The 21,186-nt window shown below is 39.6% G+C and overlaps 1 protein-coding gene across 1 annotated transcript; it reads right to left on the reverse strand.

Moving 5' to 3' along the window:
* Positions 1 to 1,403: 1,403 nt before the first annotated feature.
* LOC127640880 (inhibitor of growth protein 5-like) lies at positions 1,404 to 8,799 on the reverse strand. The gene is made up of 8 exons (XM_052123572.1): positions 8,698 to 8,799; positions 8,137 to 8,208; positions 6,820 to 6,986; positions 6,560 to 6,671; positions 5,239 to 5,341; positions 3,892 to 4,027; positions 3,727 to 3,788; positions 1,404 to 3,632 (listed from the first exon to the last, which is right to left on the reverse strand). Exons 1-8 carry the CDS (start codon positions 8,732 to 8,734, stop codon positions 3,593 to 3,595), a joined length of 729 nt encoding a protein of 242 aa, XP_051979532.1. The 5' UTR covers positions 8,735 to 8,799; the 3' UTR covers positions 1,404 to 3,592.
* Positions 8,800 to 21,186: the final 12,387 nt, after the last annotated feature.

Genomic DNA, 21,186 nt, shown 5'->3' on the forward strand with positions numbered 1-21,186 from the left:
GTCGGCAAACCCAAACAGTTACACCAGAGAATATTTAGCACAGATGGGCCACTTCTATTTAGATGAATGGGAGAAATTGGAACGCACAACAAAGCAGCTCTGAGCACCCGGATGAAGAAAGGACGTTCTACCTTCCAGTAAAAAAGAGCCAATTACCTTTTAGATACAGACATCGCCTGTCAATCAACTTCCAAACACGCATGCGCATTAGCTATACAAGTCGGGAAAAGGAGGTTTTTAGTGTAATATGAAGTAAAAAAAATCCCAATTTATGATTCCAGTATTGTCAAATGTTATTGCTGATAGGAAAGATGTTCTTTGTTCGTAATCTTGACCAACCGTTTTTGAGATTTCGGTCTTTTCCCATTCAAGTATATAGAAGCTGCACATTCATGACTGGAAATAGCCTACCGAGAGCATTCCAACGATGACCGACAGTGGACTGACTTGCTATAAAATGCTGTCACAGATATTTCATGGCAGCTATTTAAGCGATAAGGAAATAAGGACTGGGCACAGAAATGCATCAATTCTTCGACTACAAACTCTTCAGACATGTTTAGTAAGTTCTGTTCTCTGTTTTGTGTGCAGCTGTGTTGTGTTCTGTTGTCGCTATCGCTTTGAGTGAAGATGTCAATAGTAGTGATGTGGAATAAAGTTTGTTCCTCCATCAATCATCCTCATATATGAGAATCAGAACATAAGCATGATGCGAAAGAGAATCATACCTGTGAGGAACTTCTACTCAGTACTCATGTGTGACCAATGACCAATCATTTTGAAATAGATTTCATGTTGTATTTATATACAGGTCAATATCAGGGCAGAATGTTGGTTAATTCCTCATCACTCTTTTTCTAGACTGTAGTCGGGTATCCTATCCTCCGCGATCACTTGAGCGGCTTCAGTCACGAAGAGACTAGCCACCCAGTGGGGCCCCGACCCCAATGATGATGACCTCAATAAACTGAGCGATGAAGAGTTAAACCTCAGGAAAGCCCAGATGTTTGTGCTTTTCGAAAGAAACCGTTGACACAAAGGCAATCCAGACATTGTGTACAATCCAGAGGTGCAGTTTCCTGAGAATAGCGTACAAGAGACGTGTAGCTGGGATGAAGACAAGTCCAATGAGGAGATTTAAAAGAACAATGACACTGGATCTCATTTTAAAGTGCTTCTCAATTAGTCACATTTATCTATTTGAGTTATGTCACACTCTGTGATGGCGAACATACCTCAAATCAAAAGTTTTTTAATGTTAAATATTTGTTTTTATGAAAAGATATACGGAAAATCTAGTCAGTTTATCCAGCAATAGTTCAATACAAAAAACCCCACAACAAATCAAAAATAAAATATTTTTTTTTAGTATTGAAGCAAGAAATCCATGTTTTAATGTTAAAAAATCTAGTCCAAATATCCAGGCATAGTTAAATGTAAAAATAAACAAGCAAGTATAATAATAATGCAAAATAAAAATAAAAAGGTTATATTGAAATACTATAACATATGGTCCCAGGGCTAGATCATGGACATGTGAGGCCTCCCTGCTGCCCCTAGTGGCAGACCACTTATCCAACCACTTTTTTTAATTATCCCCTTTTCTCCCAATTTGGAACGGCCAATTCCCACTACGTAGTAGGTCCTCGTGGTGGCGCGGTTACTCATCTCAATCTGGATGGCGGAGGACAAGTCTCAGTTGCCTCCGCTTCTGAGACCGTCAATTCGCGCATCTTATCACGTGACTCGTTGTGCATGAATACCTTAGTATTAAAAATCTGATTTAAAAAAATATATATATTTCTGCTAAAATCCATGATTGAATGCTTACGATTCATGTATCTTGGCGCTTAGGGTAGGATAAGTGGTCTGCCACTAGGGGCAGCAGGGAGGCCTCACGTGTCCATGAACAAACATGTACGTTTTATGGAAAGCTGTACGGAAAATCTAGTCCATATATCACGCGATATTTAAACATGAAAAAAATGCTTTAGATTCATGTTGGCAACTATAGATAGTTGGCAAATGTTAGCCAACAAGAGTATTCATTTTCGTATTTTTTTAGCAAAATCACCATGGCGCTTAGGGTAGGATAAGGGGTCTGCCACTAGGGGCAGTAGACGACCTCGCGGTTCCATGGTCCTGACCTGCGTAACAGAGGTTCAATGATTTTACACATTAAAACAATATAACACTTGACATTTCCTTTCAAATAACAAAGACGTTTTAAAGGTAAATATTTATTTGTTTTTACGAAAAGCTGTACGGAACATCTAGTCCATAGATTCTTGGATAGTTAAACATAAAAAAATAAACAAAACGTTACTTGATTTTCACACTTTCAACCTAGTGGATTCTACCCACTAATGATATAACACAATTTTAAGATTTTCAATAGTACTGATCATTCGCATGGAAATATAATAATGCAATATTCCATGTTTTATGTATGGATCACATATAGAGTCACAGAAATAATACAACAGCAGTGTAGCTTAAAACAGTGCTAACACTACTTAATATCACTTTGGTAGATCCTCTGACATTTTTTGTGCCATCACAAATGTTTGCGCATTTTTACGAACTTGAACGCAATTAGCAGTAAAAAATGGCAATCGTGTCTCATTCTCTACGAGTCGTATCACAAGTGCAGGACTACACAGCAAATTCAAAAAGCATTCTGGTCATAAGTGCCGAGTCTGGTCGATTAAAAAAGTGCATCAAAGCTGCAGGAGAAAAGAGATGGCAGATACTGCCAAAATCGATCGTTTAAAACATTCAGACATGGAAAAAACACAAGAAGAAGTAGCATGTACACTGTTGTACTCGTGTCGCTGGAGTTCGAAAAGCAGTAGTCTCAATTACGGTTGCGCTGAGTTCTATAAAAGATCTCGGGAACAAGGCAATCCCAAACTGGAATGGAGTTCGATTGTCCAACTCAAGTGGAAAAGCATCCAAATGATGGCACTTACGTCCCACGAGTTCTGTTCAATGATTTTAGGGTTTTGCCTGTGCAATTATATGACTCTGAACAATAAAATATCTCATTTGTAATTCAAAGTGTCTCTTTGCTTAAACTCTGCGAGTACAGTTAAAATGGTGGTCACCCGAAAAGTAGTCACATTATACTACGAGTGCAAGAAAATAAAGTTTACAGCTGAATACAAATCGTACATCGCCTGCATTCAGCAAGTCAAACGCGTTTGTTCCAAGTAAATCCTCTAGATTATGAGCAAATATGCGGATTAGCTCTAAACGGCGTGCCATGCTAAAAACGTTTTATGAGCGAAAGCTTGAAGCTTTGTAAATGAAAGTGTATAAAACAGCTACATACCAATTGTTAAGAGGAAAAATATATAACATATATACATATATATATATATTATATCCAAGATTGTATGAAAAAAGACAATTTGACAAGACAGAATGAAGCTTAAACGGACAAAATGGAAACATTTCAAGTACTTCAAAAAATAAAAGCTTTGTTTCTAGTGACCCTCAAATATTTCGTCATGGCCATATAGAAAGGAGTATATATTATCCTATTTTACCACAATACATATATAAGTTTATTCGTATATAAATGTTCATCTCATTTTTTTTTTCGGTCTTGGGTGCATCGTGGACAGAACCTGTAGGAAATAAAGCAATATGTTTTTTTGGGGGGGTTTTTGTCATGCTGAAAACGAAGATATCAATGGTTCCTCATTTACCAAATCTACTTACCATTTCCCTTTGGGTTTTGTCGTTAGATCAACACAGGCGAAGTGAAACCACTCGATAGGACACTGTAAAGTAAAGGAATAGACTTCTGTTGAACAAATACATTTGGGAAAGGATAATAAAGTGTTTAAAAGTGTCACAAAATCATGTAAACATAAGGAGGCGTACATCAGGGTTGTCACATCCAATCATTTCTCCATATGACACTTGGTGACAGAGGCAGTATGTGGGTTCATTGGGGTCCACTGGCATGTCCAAGACGTCTGACGGGTGAACTGGAAGGATGGCTTCAGAGAACTCAGGGCTAAGAAATAGAGAATACCAGAAAACATGAGGCTAATTATGGAACATTTGGTGCTATAGATATACAGTATAATAAATTAAAATAGCTTGTTTACTTGCTTTTTGTTCCTGGTCTTATTTTGTACCCAAAATATCATTTTATTGTAAAAAATAAATAAAACCTTTTACCAAACTTTTATGAAAATATAATAACTTCCTCCACCTCTGAAATGGCTTTCCTTTTCTGCTGATATAACCAAAGCAGTTAGGGAGGGGAGGAAAAATTATATTAACCAATAATATCATTGCCTACAGCAGGAAACCGATGGAGTGCGTACTCCAGGTAGGGAAGGAGGTATTGCCCCAAGTGAAGGAGTTCAAGTACCTAGTGGTCTTGTTCACGAGTGAGGGGACAATGGAGCGGGAGGTTGCCCGGAGAATCGGGGCAGCGGGGGCGGTATTGCACTCGCTCTATCGCACCGTTGTCACGAAAAGAGAGCTGAGCCGGAAGGCAAAGCTCTCGATCTACTGGTCAATTTTCGTTCCTACCCTCACCTATGGTCACGAAGGCTGGGTCATGACCGAAAGAACTAGGTCATGAGTACAAGCGGCCGAAATGGGCTTCCTCAGAAGGGTGGCGGGCTTCTCCCTTAGAGATAGGGTGAGGAGCTCAGTCATCCGTGAGGAGCTCGGAGTAGAGCCGCTGCTCCTTTGCGTCGAAAGGAGTCAGTTGAGGTGGTTTGGGCATCTGGTAAGGATGCCCCTTGGGTGCCTCCCTAGGGAGGTGTTTCAGGCACGTCCAGCTGGGAGGAGGCCTCGGGGAAGACCCAGGATTAGGTGGAGAGATTACATCTCCACACTGGCCTGGGAACGCCTCGGGTCCCCCAGTCAGAGCTGGTTAATGTGGCTCGGGATAGGGAAGTTTGGGGCCCCCTGCTGGAGCAGCTGCCCCCGCGACCCGACTTCGGATAAGCGGTTGAAGATGGATGGATGGATGGATCATTGCCTACTTTTCACGATACAATCAAATCCTTTCCCACATAGAAGTGTCACATCACGCAAGTTAAAAGCATTGTGAATGCTGTTTCATTAAGTCTTTGACGTACATATTATGGTTTGATGTGTAATAATCACTGGATTATAAGATAATAAATAATTTTAATAAATCATTTCAAAAGTACATTTTAAGTCACTGTCATTAGATCAACTCACACAAAGTTCTTTCATGCTTACCTGCTTTTCATTTTCTTTTTTCGAAGCGAGTCGTCATCCGAACATTTTCTTCCTCTTCCTTTGGGGCCTCGTTTTTCCTTCAGGCCTCCTCTACCACCTGACTCTGCAGAAAAAAAGCAATTCAAACTTTACTTTCCATGCATTTCTAATAGAATGTGGAGGTACGTAATACTTGATCACCAAAACGCTCATGTGTTTGGAATAGCGGTAGTGCGATATATCGGTTTTACGAATAATCGTGTCGATAGTTGCTTTTAGGAACTATCGTCATCGGTAATAATCTGTGCTGATAGTTTCCATTATATCATCCGTAAACCTCGTCTGGTCAAATATATATCTATAATATCCATGTCCGGTGAATAGACATAGACCAACATATATCGGTTTTACGATTAATCGGTGCCAATAGTTGCTTTTTGGAACTATCGGTTATCAGTAAAAATGGATGCCGAGGATTTTTTTCATAGGATTTTTTCAGCAGCGGTGCTGTTGTGTGCGCATCCACAAGCCCCCAACGTCAAACCCGTGTTAATGCGTATTGGTCGAGGAGTATCTTAAAACAGGGGTGTCAAACTCAATTTAAGCCTGGGCCACATCACGGTTTATTTGTGCCCTCAAAGGACCCATTGGGAATGTGGCACCAGCAAGTATTGTGATTTGAGAATGGAAAAGCCTTCTAATTTCTGTTTTCTCCTGTTTTCTTTGTCAGTGCCATTTAGAATATGGGTTGTTTGTTTTAAACTAGTTTTATCAGCGAGACATCAGAGTTTTGCTACAGACAATTCATTACCACATTCAAACGTGTTTCACAATCCCCGCCGTGCATCTCACTGATTAACAAGAAAATTTAAATTAGTCTGTGCGGTTGAGACCAGTCCGTGAATTACCGCACCTGCTCTGCGCTCGTGCTGCTCTATCCATTGAGTCGTGTTAATAAATGGTCCAGGTAGCGCAGTTTCATTCCGCTTTTGAAGTGAGCAAAAAAATCTATGCCGATAGAAAGAGCAACTATCGGCACAGATAGTTCCAAACACAAACTATCGGCACCAATTAATCGAAATACCTCTATTCACCAGATGAAGAGTTTTGTATATATTGGATTTTTTTTTATTATTCAATCGATTTTAAAAACTATCAGCCAATTAATCAGTTATCTGCCTTTTCCACCACCGTAGTTATCGGTATTGGAAAAATCTACCATCAGTTGGCCTCTAGTTTGGAACAACATGAGGGTGAGTAAATTATGACAATTTTTATTTTTGGGTGAACTATCCCTTCATTTTGAGCTGATGTTCGCTTTATGATCATTTCCATGACTTACTCTTGGGCTTTCTGTTGTCTGGGCTTTCGTAGCCGCTGACGTCTAACTTTTCCTTCAACTCATTCTCAAATCGTGCGAGATCAGCATCGAGTCTGCGGATGTGTTTGTCCACCTTGCAGGAAGAAGTCCAAGCAATATTCAACAACAACAAAGAGAAAAGAGGAAAAAGTAAATGCAGTTTCCCAGGAAAACGTGTTGCAAAGTTTTATTTATTATTTATAACCACATACACAGACATTTTAACAGACAAATAAACTGACCATCTCATACGTCTGCATGGCAAGTTGCACTTTGTCATCACTGTATTCTTTGCATTTGCTGAAGCCGCTCTGAATCTTCTGCAGGTGCTCTACTCTCTGATCTGGGGCCAGATTTCGGATGTTGGTGATATACTCTTCAGCAAGCTTATCGATTTCACCTTTCTTTTCTGCAAACAGAGTACAAACACAGTGCAGCCCGTTCCAAACATGAGTTGCCATGTTACTGGATCAGCTGTTCATGTAAACACACTCAACAGTGTCTCAAAACTAGCGATGTAACGGTTTCAAGGTTTCACTATATACCTCAGACGCTTATCATACCGTTGAAATCTTCTCATTGACGGATTTGCATAAACATATGAATTTGTGGAGATGAATGTAAGTGGAAATACAGCATACAGGTTAATAAATTATAGCCCCTGTTTCATAAAAAACACCAGATTCAATGTAGATTTACATCATTTGTAATGACTAGTTAGGCTAAAGTTATGTTTATGCTTTCGGTCACATTCACAAATGCTCAACATTACGTTGTGCCAACTGTTTGTACATTTGCCTTAGTGCAGCGCAACAGTAGCCCAACAATGTGTTTGATACTACTAATATTAGCAGTGTACAAAGGGTTTACAAAGTGCATGGCTTTTGGTGACATTGACAATATGCATGCAGGAAACTGACAGTGACACTGTGGAAGAAAATAGACAATACTGGACAAAATGCCAACAAATAATGAATGCTGCATTTATATAGCGCTTTTCTGACACTACACAAAGCGCTTTACATGGTGAACAGGGAACACTCCTTAACCACCACCTGGATGATGCAACGGCAGCCATAGTGCACCAGTATGCTCACCACACACCAGCTATTGGTGGAGAGGAGAGAGTAGAGTTAAAGAGCCAATTAATGGATGGGGATTATTAGGAGGCCATGATTGAGAAGGGCCAATGGGGGGAATTTGGCCAGGACACCAGGGTTACACCCCTACTATTTATGAGAAGTGCCCTGGGATTCTTAATGACCTCAGAGAGTCAGGACCTCAGTTAAACATCTCATCCGGTGCCTTTTTACAGGATAGTGTTCCCGTCACTATACTGAGGCATTAGGACCCACACAGACCGCATGGTGAGCACCCCCTGCTGGATGCCATACCATTACACCCCTACTTAAAACCTGGTGCTGCCTACCTAGACAGCATTTTCAAGCAACACAGGCGTTTTCTGAGTCAGCAGCATTCTTGGGAATCATAGGGATGCTGAGCTGACTCAAAAGGCTACCTAGCAAGACAACACCATAGCAACCCACATGTCATCTTACCCTCCGATCTGTTGTCAAGCTCTCGCATGAGTGTGAAGTTTCTCTGGAGTTCACAGGGCAGGTTTTCAATGCCTGTGGACATGCAAAGATAGATGCAAAATAAATGCATAGAATGCAAATAAAGCAACTTTAACTGTTTACATGCAAATGGAAAAGTTATAGAGTCTTAACTATCATGCATACGTTATCTACGTATACACGCATAATAATCCCAATAAAGACACATACATTTCAAAACAACATGTTTGTTGACGTAGCATGTATGCTAACCATATGCTAACTGCTTTCTGCCCTGTATTTACAACTATTTACTTTAGTTTCATAATACCTATGTATACTTTCAAATATTTAAGACTTAAATAACAAAACAAAAAACATATTTAAGCAGTGTTATTGAGTAGAAATTAAGCAAATCAACCTGTTATCTACCTACAGCAGCTCGCTAATGCTAATCTGACATAAGCCATCAAAACAAACTCAGTTTAAGGCCACTAAACACCCGTAACCCCTTCAAAATGACGATAAATATATCTAATTTAGTCCTAAATAATTTATACTTACTATCAAGATAATGTTCGAGATATATCGCTGTCGCCATGGTGACCACCGTCACTGGATTACTGTGTACTTTTCAACAGAACCAGCCCGTATGGTGGAACAACACTGACGTGTTATGAATAATTAATTAGGTATACCTCTGCTATTGGCTGAGACGTGATAGATTTGAATACCGCGGTTTGATTGGACGGCAGTGGGGCTTGGCTCATTAGAGATGTTTCAAGAACTCGTCTCCATAATAAATACATAACTTATTAATATAAACACACACACACAATATATATTTGTGTATACATACATTTGTGATGATATTGTTTGAATTTTCATGTGTTAAAATTAATAATGTACATAAAATATTGTCATTATAATATATTTCTATCTATCTATCTATCTATCTATCTATCTATCTATCTAAGGGGTCCCGCTCTCTCTCTGACAAGCGTGGCTAACAATGTGCACCAAAAGTGCTCTGAGGCAAAATATATCTGAATGTTTTGCAACATTCTTTAAATATATTGATTCTACGCTTTTAGTAAACAACTTTAAATCAATAGTGTAATATTTTTTCATTGTTTTAAATTTGATTAGGTCATTCGCAATGCTTCATGGGATTGTAGTTCTATCCCTCCGGATGGGCGTAAAGTACGCGGTCTTGTACGTTTGTGTTTTTGTCCGATTTGCATATACGTTTTTGCTTCAAATCAAAGTTTGTAATGTTGTGATTCATCTCGGAGCTGATTGGCTCAGTTCATGGCTTAAAAGTTTTATCTTAAGGATTTTATGAAATATCTATGGGGGGAAAAAAATCAATGGGGAAAAATACTTCCAGCACGAAGACGACTGTAAATGTGGATGGGCAATGTTGTACTCTATTGCAAACATAATCACAGTTTTAAACGGATTCCAGAGAACTCGCCATCTTTTGGTTGGACAAATATATAGTCCCCAATAAATTATTGAAGTATTGAGTTGTTGCTCAGGTCAGCGTATTTAACTCATTATCCTACATCTTCAACATTGCTTAGCACTTCAGTACACAATTATGAGTGTTGGACCCTTCTTTAACCTATCTAGCTGGTTTAATTAATCTCACTTGCCTGCCTCATTAGAATGTGTAAACACTGTTTCTCTGTTCACAGAATGCATTCTGGTTTTCTCATTTCATGTGACACATGGGGGCAGTAGTCAGCCACACCACGTGCCTCATCTGTGATTTCTGATGAATGAATGACAGGCTTCATGGATAAATACAGCACATATATCTAGGCTTGCATAAATAACATCTCGTGTAAAAAATGCAGAAATGTTTAAGGTGACCACAGGTAAAACCTGGAGCTATCAGGGGAATCTTCTGTTTTCTGGTGTGATCAGCTGTAAATTATTTCATCTTAGTGAGTGCAATGAACGAACGTCTGGAAAATTCATGGAAATTCATTTGGTTTGGGAACCAGGGCCGGTACTAGGATGCGATCTTTGAGGGGCAACGTTGATCATTTCGCTGTCAGTCTGGGGGTGGCAGATTGCTCCTTGATCATGGTTCTGTCAGTCAGGTCGGGGGGATCAGAAGGTTTTTTGGGGGGGGCCTGTGGCAAATCATGAGGGGCAATGCCCCCAGCCCCCTCAACCCCCACCCACCATGGTGGATAATTCTTTTTAAACAGATCCCATGAAATCATAATTGGATTTTTAGCTTTCAAGTAAATATGCTAGTTTTCTCCTAAAATATGACTAATTATATTTTATATACACATTTAATATTTAGTCTTTTCCTGGAAAACACTATAAATGTTGATCACTTATCTTGCTGATATGTTTCATTTTTTTTTTCTATAAAAAGTAGTTGATGTTAAGTATAAGTAAGCCATTTGTAGACTGATTTCAGCTAAAAGTGGCACACTGTGGTCCCATGGCGCTATCGAAACTTTCATCTGTTTGTACGAGCGGCCCATCTAACCAGACACAGCAGCGCTCGGGTGAGTTTTGGGTGGGACTTTCTGTTTATGCAACCAATGGATGTCGCAGAAAACTTGCATTTTGATTATGCTAGTATGCATAAATTACACACCTTTGTTGTAGACAGAAGGACCGTCTGCCCATTAAAGTCACAGACTGGATTATGTTTGAGTTCCAAGATTTATACTCCGCAACAGCGGCTCCTTCTGTTTCTCCAAAACATGCTAATTACCCTTGTTTGTTAAAGCCCTGCAAAGGCTTTTATTTGTTTTCTAAGCTTTTTGCTTTGAGCAGTTTCACTGTTGTCTCGCTGGAAACAGGCTCATTTGTGTATAAAGGGTTGTTATAGTTTTTAATTTCCTGTTTTCAATTAGTCCTTTCAGTTTTGTTTCATTAGTTTTCACGCTGTGACTGTTAGATCTAGTTTATGTTTTTGTAGTTTTTCCCCCCATTGTTTTCTATTTTTAGTTTTAGTGTTTTCAGCATTTTTAGGTTATATTTTAGCTTTTGTATTCAGTTACTGCATTAACTGACATCATTTTATCAGGTTTAACAATGTTCAATTTCAGGGGGGTCTGGGTTGCTCAGCGAGTATTGACGCTGACTACCAACCCTGGAGTCGTGACTTCAGCCTGGTCTCCCTAGCAACCAAATTGGCCTGGTTGCTAGGGAGGGTAGAGTCACATGGGATAACCTCCTCATGGTCGCTATAATGTGGTTCACTCTCGGTGGGGCGTGAAGCCCCAAACGCATGTCTCCACGGTAACGTGCTCAACAAGTCACGTGATAAGATGCGGGGATTGATGGTCTCAGACGTGGAGGCAGCTGAGATTCGTCCTCCGCCACCCGGATTGAGGCGAGTCACTACGCCACCACGAGGGCTTGGAGCACATTGGGCATTTCAAATTGGGGAGAAAAAAACATTTTTAAATTTTTTTTTTTCAAGCACTGAATGTTCGAAGCCTCACTAATCTGTTAAGCCCAAAGTATGCTTCAGTCAGCCTGTTTGTCCGCGTACTAAACGCGTGCAACTCGTTTTTTTCTAACCGCAGAATGCACATGCGCCTGGAGTTATTTGCACTTATTAGTGGGTCCACAAGGTGGCAACACTCATATTTGAGCCGTTGCTGTCACGAGAAACCCGGAAGATGACTTAACATCAGGAGATGAAGGTAAAAACAACAACAGTTGATGTGCAAGTCAAGAGCCTGTGTGTGAGAAGGTCTGGAGATACCTGCATTTGTATAACTCGAGTCTGAAGGAATATAAAGACGTCTTTATGGTTTTAAACTCCTGAGGAGAAAGTCTGATGACTCATAGCAGTCATAGCATATGCCAACCGCCTGTGAATGCGCACACAGTTATATGCCGTATACTTTGACATGCTTGCGTTCGACTGTATGTTGACGCTGAGCATTCGTGTCAAAATTAAAGCATGCCAAGGGATTTAGTGTTCTTAATATTAGTCTTCCACTGTTGAAGTTTATGGCCGCCCATAGAATCCGTACATAGGAAAGTGATGAAATTTGGTACACTAATAGAGGATAGTCTGAAATGTAAATGACCCAAATTTGGGGTCTCTAACTCAAACCCTCTATCGCCACCAACTGTTCAAAATTCCACACACATTTAGGTGGTTAACTTGTGAACTGAAAAGGGGCGGTCACACTACAATTCGTGCTCCATTCACTCCCATTCAAACGCATCTAAACGAAGGAGACATCGTATCCTGGTCAGTTGCGTTGTCTGAAAAAAAAATTGCATGTTCAAAGCCTAGTGTGACCGCCATTTGAGGCCTAGAAACAAAATTATTTTTTCCATCCGATTCCTTGGGTCATGCCGCATCTCAATAGGTTGCATAGTTTTGTAGCTCCGCCCACTCCACCCATTTGGGACTTTCCGTGAAACTTACTTTTCTAACTTTTCCTAGATCGTATGTCCGATTTGCTCCAAATTTGTTGTGTATCATCTAGGAACACTCAAAACAAATAGTTATGAGATTTATTATGATAGACCAAAGTGTTCTCGTATACCGCATCACTGATTTAGAGTACGTCAAAATGTACGTGAGGATGTATCTTCGCAACGCTATAGCGCATTGACGCGACACTTGCTATATGTCATTACAAGCATGATCTGAGGATACTTACACAGTTTCAGCACAGCGCCACCTAGCGCATTTTGAACTCATTAAAATGAGTTTCAGTTTTTCTAGTTCGGTATATTTTTATTTCTATTTCAGGTAACGTAAACGTTTTTTAAGTGTTTTAGGTCTACCAATTTTAACGTGTTAACAGATTTTAATTTCTTATGTTTAACTACGTAAAATTTCTCAGGGCCATCTAGTGGCATTTTTACGTTTAATGAAGGTGAGTTGTTAACATTTCAAAACGTTAAATATACAGTGTATCAAAAACTCAAATTAATTTGTGGTCATTTTTATTTTATTTAAGGTACATTTGGAATTTTGAAAATATATATTAGTTTCAGCTTTTCTAGTTATGTTATTTTAATATGTATTTCAGTTATTTTAAATGTTTTTTGTAAACAACCTGGCTTTTTTCGATATTGTCTCAGCACCATCAGATGATTCTTCTGTCTCCACAGCACAAACTAATTGGCCTTTTTGTTAAAGCCTTACCAGGGTTTTGTTTTGAGCAGTTCCACGGATGTATCGCTGGAAACACTCTCATTTGTGAATAAAGTGAACAATAGAATGAAGAGAATTAGAGTCAGGAGTGGTATTACAACAGTCATTTATTCCCTCCTGCTTTAAAAGGAACACAGCGTTCCACCGGCAGATGGAAATTACACACGGCCATTTCTCTATCCAGAAAAGCAAGCTAAATAAAACAATCTTGATGGCTTTTCATATTTCTATAGTTGTAGGTGCTCGACGAGTTAAAAAAATCAAGCAAATTCTCAGGTATGTTGTTACATACACCCTTGAAAAAAATAGGAGGCATTCAGCATTCTCTACAGAAATTTACAGGAAGGAGGCACAAAAAAAACAGGTGCACAGGGGCCTGCAGGCAATCATGTACATGGCCTGTCTTTAAGCAAGCGCTAAAACACCCTTCAGCCGATGGTATGTAGCCTCATTGATTGTATGAAACTTTTAGGTGGAGAACAGCAACCCAAAACAAGTTATACATGTTTATAAGAATACAGTAAAGGCATTTTCATTGTGCACATAGTGATGATATTGGTCTGTAGCTACTGTACATTGATATTAAAGGGGTTATTTGAGGTGAAAGCCAGATTTAAAGTCGGTCAGCTTTATAAAATGTTACGTTTTTCAACTAATACCTATACTCTTAAAATGTTTACATTTTTATTTTTTTTTAAACAAAATTAAGAAAAAGTGAGTGGTGCTTTCAGGTGCAAAAGTCGCCTCCACAATTTTGGAGCAACGCATACCTTTACTAGGTGGTTGCTGGTGTGTTCTGGCCCAAGTTCTGGCTCAGGTCTTCTTTTCAATGTACTGTAAGTGGGAATCCTAAATAAGTTGAGAAAGTAAAGTTTTGCATTTGATTTTCAAATTAAGTCATGTGGGGAACACCTGTGCTGATGTAAGGTTTACTTTGGTGTGCTGAAGTCCTGATAAAAATAGCCCTAGATTTACAAACCAGGTGTTTGACAGGACCACCACACCTGATAAGATATGTCTGGCTGACCATCTTAATATCCCTCGAGTCAGTGGGCACCAGTCCAATCTTTATCCTCTCTGGATGGATAGTTTCCAAGCTCGCAATTTTAAGGTTGATGGTGTGAAGAGGGTTTCCAGCTTCAGCAGAGGAAATTAACTTGGCTTCTTTTTTAGAAATGAAGGAACAGATAGAAATGTTAATCACAAGCTTTCCTTGGTGCATTCATGAGAAACTAGTGATTTCTGATTCGTGAATGTACCTTTCTTTTTGGCTAGATTTTTTTTAAAGAATCAATTGATTCCGAGAGATAAAACTGATAAATTTGCTAATGAATCGGACTGAACAGGTTCTTACTCAATGGTCTCAGCAGTTAACACCTCACTAATGGGGAAGTTGTTTTAGTGTACAATAACTTAAATTACGGTACATTCCACACACAGTCGTTTTTGTAAATGGCTTCAGACATTAAATAGATCGTACAAGTCATATGGACTGCATTTCTGACACTATAAAGGTGCTTTTTGGTCTTCTTTGTAATCTTGACAGTCCCCATTAACTTTGTTATACATTAAAAGCTGCCAGGATATTCTTCAAAACACAACAAAGAAATTAATTCAGGTTCCATGAGGGAATTTTCATCTTTGTGTGAACTATCCCTTTAAATACAGGATGATTCTGTATTACAAAGTGTTTACAACATACTGAAATTCCCAATAATCTTTTGCATGGTGGCAAAATGTTGGCATTATTTTCACCTGAGTAGCCCAGGCGCTCTTTCCCAAGCCATTTGCCGTGATTGTCAGCCACAAAATCTCTTTTGGCTTTGAACAAAATTATTGCATGCTGGATATTGGATCCATGCCTTTGATCTAGTCATCTCAATAAAGTCGAATTGTTTGGATAAAATGAATACAGCAGTCTACCACGGAGGAGGTAGGTGGTTTTTAAGAAAGCTCCTTTCCCCTTGCTGTCAGGAAACTCAGCGCTGGGGGAGATCTAATCACAATCGATGGAGAGTCTTACACTGCCTTGACAGAACCTGTTAATCTTTTTCACCGAAGCACTAAAAAGCCCCATGAGGCCAGTGCCAAGTCTAGAATTGACTTTGATGTTTTTTGACACTCACATCGTTTTCTGTGCTCTTTTCTTATGGTGGAGAAAATCTTATATTTAAAGGAATTACTTTCCTTCTTAGGGAAAGGTGTTTATTTTGTTTTGCTTTGTTAGCTTGTGTTGATAACACACTCTTCTTAGCTGTCTAGTAGAGTTAGTCAACTAGGCATGTTTATCTCTCACATAAGGTGCTTTTTGGAACACCATTTTTAAAATGTGGCTGCTACCTGACAGATCACTGAAATAAGTGTCCTGAGAAATCACACCAGTCTCTGTGACAAAATGCAAAGAGAGTCTTTTTTATCTAATTAGAAAACTTGGAGGCTCAGTCAACTTTTTGCATGTTTGGGTTTGTGATCATCGGATTGGCTGATGCGTGGACATTGTGCTTTGGCGCCGCTATTCGCAACACATGCTGTGAATAAAATGTATTTAAATAACTGATCTCAGTTCAGCAGACTCTGGGCTGTCAGTAAAGGGTTAAACTTACCACGCATAGAGTCATGTGACGAAACAACATGCCGCCGATCACAACCGAGTTTGTCTTTGCGAGACACGACAACAACATTACATCTGGTAAGAAAGCTAATTAAGTTTTTTCATTGAAACCTGTTTGAGTCAATAGAGTCTCTAGTTTCATCTGATATGCCTTGTTTAAAATACGAGCACATTTTCGTGAAACGCCATGCTGCTAAACCCAATGTACACTATAGTGGACAATAGTACTTAGTTTTCATTAGAAATCCAATATTTACTGTGCACTTTCACATGGAGAAAAATGGCGTATCAGAGGCTTTATATGGAGTTAGGATAAAAATAAGGTGCATTTCGAACAGTTCTGAGACCAGTGCAGACAGACACCACACTGGAGGTTAAGTCGTTCACTAAATAGGGAGCAAGGGAGCATCCTATAGCTTTCCTATGAAGCAAAGTGCATTAATTTCAAACTTCTGATCAAACGTTCAAAAAGGGTTTAAAAAGCATGTGAGTTTTGTGTTGTCAGTCAAAAAGGAAATTGGTGGAGAAACTAGGAACTTGTCTTAAAATAATTAGGATACATTTCTATTAAATTTGACTATCAATATGCATCCACGACTTTTGCACTGACCTGCTTTTTTCCATCTGTCATGTATGGTTTAAATTGTTGCAGCATCAAAAATATATTTCATGGACTATCACTTGAGAATTCATTTATGACGGCCAATCATATTTATCAACATCTGTCATTATATAGGCACTATGCATTAGCATCCCATAATAAGCCCATTTATGTTTTTGATTTCTAGTTCTTGTCTGCTCATTACATGCTACAAGAGAAATAATTATGCATTAGTGTTGTGTACATGCATATTGTGCAACCTACAAATAATGTCAATTGGTTATTAATTTTAAGTAGTGCTTGTTTCCTGTTGTTACATTCTGGGACAGTATATAATTTGTTCTGGTCTTATCACTAGTTATCACAAATGGTCACATGACAGTCAGCTTCCAAACTCTGTAATACAAATCCTTAAAAGCTATTGTGTTTGAAGGACAGGTCTCCCACGCCTTTCTCTGAATGTGATAATTGCAACATAAATTATGCATGTATGTTAATGATTTCAATATGCAAATGCATTTCCATGAATGGAGAACTTGAGTGGGAAATGGAGACCGTATTGAAATGGCGAAAAAATGGAAATAGGTGAGTGACTAGTCGTCTTGTTCATTAGCCAAGTCACATTAATTATTTCAAGTCTCACAATTCCACAAGTCCTTCACAAAATGCCACACTCTATAAACTCAGACGTGGTTAACATGGACACTCAATTACAGGCGTGGGCGTTTCGCGAAGAAATCCGAGCTCGCTTCATTAAAACCTTTAAATAGAAACAAAATTACATGTTTGTGGAAATAACGAAGGCTGATGGAGGCGAATAATGGGTTCAAAGGTCTTCTGAGCGTTTCTTTGAGAGAGAAACTAAAGTGTTAAGTCTCAGTTTTACCGTCAATGTCTCAAGGTCATGATGTTGTTTAGCTGGTCTCCCAGCCTGGTACTCTTCTAAACCCATCAAACAGACAAGCCTGATGAGGTTAAGACTGGTTCATGCTGGTCACCTGGTCTGACCAAGCTGGTGTTTAGACGGTCTCCCAGCCTGACCAGGTAACAAGTGCCAAAACTCCTCTAAAACCATCAATCAGTCCAGCTTGTCTAGGCTGCTAGACTGGCAGACTAGTTTAGGCTGGTTTATACTCATCTCACAGCCTGGACAAGCTGGCCTTTAGCAGGTCTCACTGCCTGACCAGTTAACATGTACCCAAAACTCCTCAAAAACAATCAATCAGTCCAGCTTGACTAGGCTAGTAGACTGGCAAGCTAGTTTAGATTGGTTCATGCTGGTCTCCTGGTCTGACCAATCTGGTGTTTAGCTGCTCACCCAGTCTGACCAGTTCACAAGTGCCCAGAACTCCTCTAAAACCATCAAAAAAAAATCCAGTCTGACTAGGCTGGGTGCCTAGAAAACCAGTTTAGGCAGTTCATTCTGGTCTATTGGTATGGCCAATCTGGTGTTTAGCTGCTCACGCAGTCTGACCAGTTAACAGTACCCACAACTACTCTAAAAACCATCAATCAGTCCAGCTTGACTAGGCTGCTAGACTGGCAGACTAGTTTAGGCTGGTTTATACTCATCTCACAGCCTGGACAAGCTGGCGTTTAGCAGGTCTCACTGCATGACCAGTTAACATGTACCCAAAACTCCTCAAAAACCATCAATCAGTCCAGCTTGACAAGGCTAGTAGACTGGCAAGCTAGTTTAGATTGGTTCATGCTGGTCTCCTGGTCTGGCCAATCTGGTGTTTAGCTGCTCACCCAGTCTGACCAGTTAACAATGCTCACAACTTCTCTAAAACCATCAAACAGTCCAGCCTGACTAGTGTTTTGCTGGTCTCCCAGCCTGACAAACTAATAAGTGCACAAACACTCTGTAAACCATCAAAACAGACCGGCCTAATGACTGAAATCAGCTGGGAGACCAGAGACACACTTTTGGCTGGGTAAAAGTAAAGTCAACTGTATTCAGTATAACAGGTCTCCTTTCCAATTAATTCAATGTGAAAGTAACTTCTGATGTTACCAGTGTGTGTGGATATATGTAACAGTTTTCCAATTAATCTGCTTTTACCATTTCAGACCATAGACTGTAAAAAAAGATGGACGACGCCCCTTCGCTCTTTTCCATAGGTGAGAACTGAAGCCGCCAGTGTCCCGATATGGCGCTGACATCTTGGGACTCGAGTCTGCGCAGTTGTGATTTCAGGACCAGACCTGCGCAGCACTGAGCAGGAAGTAAAGCCGCGAAATCAAGGCCCCGCCCTCACTCTCGCTGAATCAATCGCAAGCACACGCCCCTGCACTTTTGACTTTTGACTTTTGACGGTGTGAAATAATTAATTATAGAAATTTAGATATTAAATTTAAAGCTCCAATCTCAGTCCTCCAAAGATCCCGAAAAAAAGTCAGTTGGTGCTTCAGTGACTACTTCACTCAGAGAACCTGTCAATCACAGCTGTCAATCATGATGTCACAGCACCGTTTTTATAGCATCAAATAACTAAAAACAAACTTATTTTGAAAACAAACACTTGAAATGACATCAACGTGATAGAAACGACAGTAAATGACAGAAACTATCTTTGGAAAAAAGATATGTGAAGTGTAATTTAATTGTTAGTTGGTCTCACATCCCGTTGAATAACATGGGGAGGCGGGGTATATGACCTATACTAGGACCAGCCACCGGGGGGCAATCGAGACGTTTTGGCTTCACTTTTGAGGGCTTGTGCGGCACACTTGTTTCAGACCAATTGTAAACAATTGGCAACACCAACAATGTGTTGTTTACTACATTGGTTATTTATCTCAATCTCAAGTATTGGTCGACTGATATATTGCCAAGCCCGATAAATCGGATGATATTCTGACTATTCAATTGACGGCATCTGCCGATAAATTATCTTGTTTACCCACTTTGTTTCTAGAGGGCATTGAGAATCACCTGCTTGGATGTGAAGAGACTGAGACATTTAAATGACCATTCATGTTACAACAATAATAGACCGGTGTGCAACAGTCTCATTTAAATGGTCTACATATCAGAGCCGCGGCAGAGAGTTTGGGCTCATTATGTTAAAGTGCTCATATGTTTCATTCTCCCTCTCTCCTCAACAGTTTAACTTGTCTTGTCTAATGAGAAAAAGGCAAATATCAGTAAAACTAATATCATATACCATCTGCAAATATGCACATATCTAGTTAAACAGATTTAATAAACCAACCTCACAAAACTTCAGCAAATCCAGCATCCTGTGGAGCGCTCATTTATCTACCTTTAAAGTATGTATTCTATCAGTCTCTCCTCAGTAGTTCCCTGTAACTTTTGTTTATGTGATATATCAGCATTGTATCAGCCTATTAGCCTCCCTGCTCTCTGGATATCGGCATCAGCATTGGCTCGTGTCATTCAGAGAACAGACCTTTGAATGATTAATAAGACAGCTAAAGATAAACAAAGTTCTTGATTACTTGTTTTGAGCATCTGTTGCATTCAAATTTCATTTACTTTGTTTTCAAATGAACGTTTTGGCATTGATGGCACTGTGCGCAATTCCGAAACCCCCATCGACTCACAGTGATACAACTCAGTATGTGTGCTGTCGGTTTTAAAGCGCGACTATTACATTAGCGATGCTAATTTGTTCCCCCCCACACATTTTAGTAAACAAACAGGCCTAAATACACTCTGTTCCCATTACACGGCTCTCGTGTTGTCGGTGATGTCACTTAGTAAGAGTATATAAAACTTCAGAGGGAAGGTAATTAGCGTCTTCCCTCATCACTGAAATGATTACAGCTTAATAGACTACGGTGTCATGAAAAGTGCCGCCTCCCTCCACACTCAGAAAACATCAAGCTCTGTTTTTACAGTGATTATGCTAAATAGATGCTAGTTAGAGCAGGTAGTGCAGTGAAGGCCCCTTAGAGAGATCAAAAGGTTCAAGCCTATGAATATTCAGGTCTGACACTAGAGGTGGGTTAGGTTGGGGGGAAATGGAAAAACAGTCATAGGTCGCTAAAGCTTTGGAAGCAGTTTAATTTTTTGACAAGCTATAATTAAATCTTGAAATTGATTTGTCTTAGTTTTACAGAACTAAACGGGGAAGGGAAAAGCCCACGTGTCATGTCAGTTTAAGATGTGTTTTCCGGAGTGCCTATTATCTCCCTCAAGAGTTTGTTGAAAGACTAATTTGAAGGTTAATTTTATGGCCAGCAGGAAAGAGGTAGTAATATTTGCTACAAGTTATTGGTCAGGGGAGGTTAATTAATCAACCATTCAGGGAAATGCCAGGGAATTTTTGGTAGTTATCAATGTATTGGTGTGCATTTACATTAAACACACTTAATGTTTACTGAAAAATCTGCTAAATAAAATATGTTGCTAAATATACACAGATGAGCCAAATCATTATGACCACTCACAGGTGAAGCGAATAATGTTGATCATCTCCTAACAAGGATACATGTCAAGATCTTGGTGGATTAGATGGTAAGCAAGCAATCATTTCTCATTGTCAACGTGTTGACTCAGGAGAAATGGGCAGGAGAAAAGACCAGAGTGACTTTGACAAGGGGAGAGCATCTCTGAAATGGCTTGTGAGGTGCTCCTGGTCTGCAGTGGTGAGTACCTACCGACAGGGGTCCGAGGAGGGATAAACCACAAACCGGCGAAAGGGTGTT

Source organism: Xyrauchen texanus, chromosome 50, assembly GCF_025860055.1.
Source record: "Xyrauchen texanus isolate HMW12.3.18 chromosome 50, RBS_HiC_50CHRs, whole genome shotgun sequence".
Classification (NCBI taxonomy): Eukaryota; Metazoa; Chordata; class Actinopteri; order Cypriniformes; family Catostomidae; genus Xyrauchen; species Xyrauchen texanus.

What these genes read in the sequence shown, in the direction of transcription:
- LOC127640880 (XM_052123572.1), bottom strand. Translation starts at nt 8,734, where the DNA reads ATGGCGACAGCGATATATCTCGAACATTATCTTGATA. An exon ending in TCTCGAACATTATCTTGATA is followed by an intron (nt 8,209 to 8,697) that starts GTAAGTATAAAT and finishes GCATGTCCACAG; the next exon opens with GCATTGAAAACCTGCCCTGT. An exon ending in AAAAAGAAAATGAAAAGCAG is followed by an intron (nt 4,028 to 5,238) that starts GTAAGCATGAAA and finishes TCTATTTCTTAG; the next exon opens with CCCTGAGTTCTCTGAAGCCA.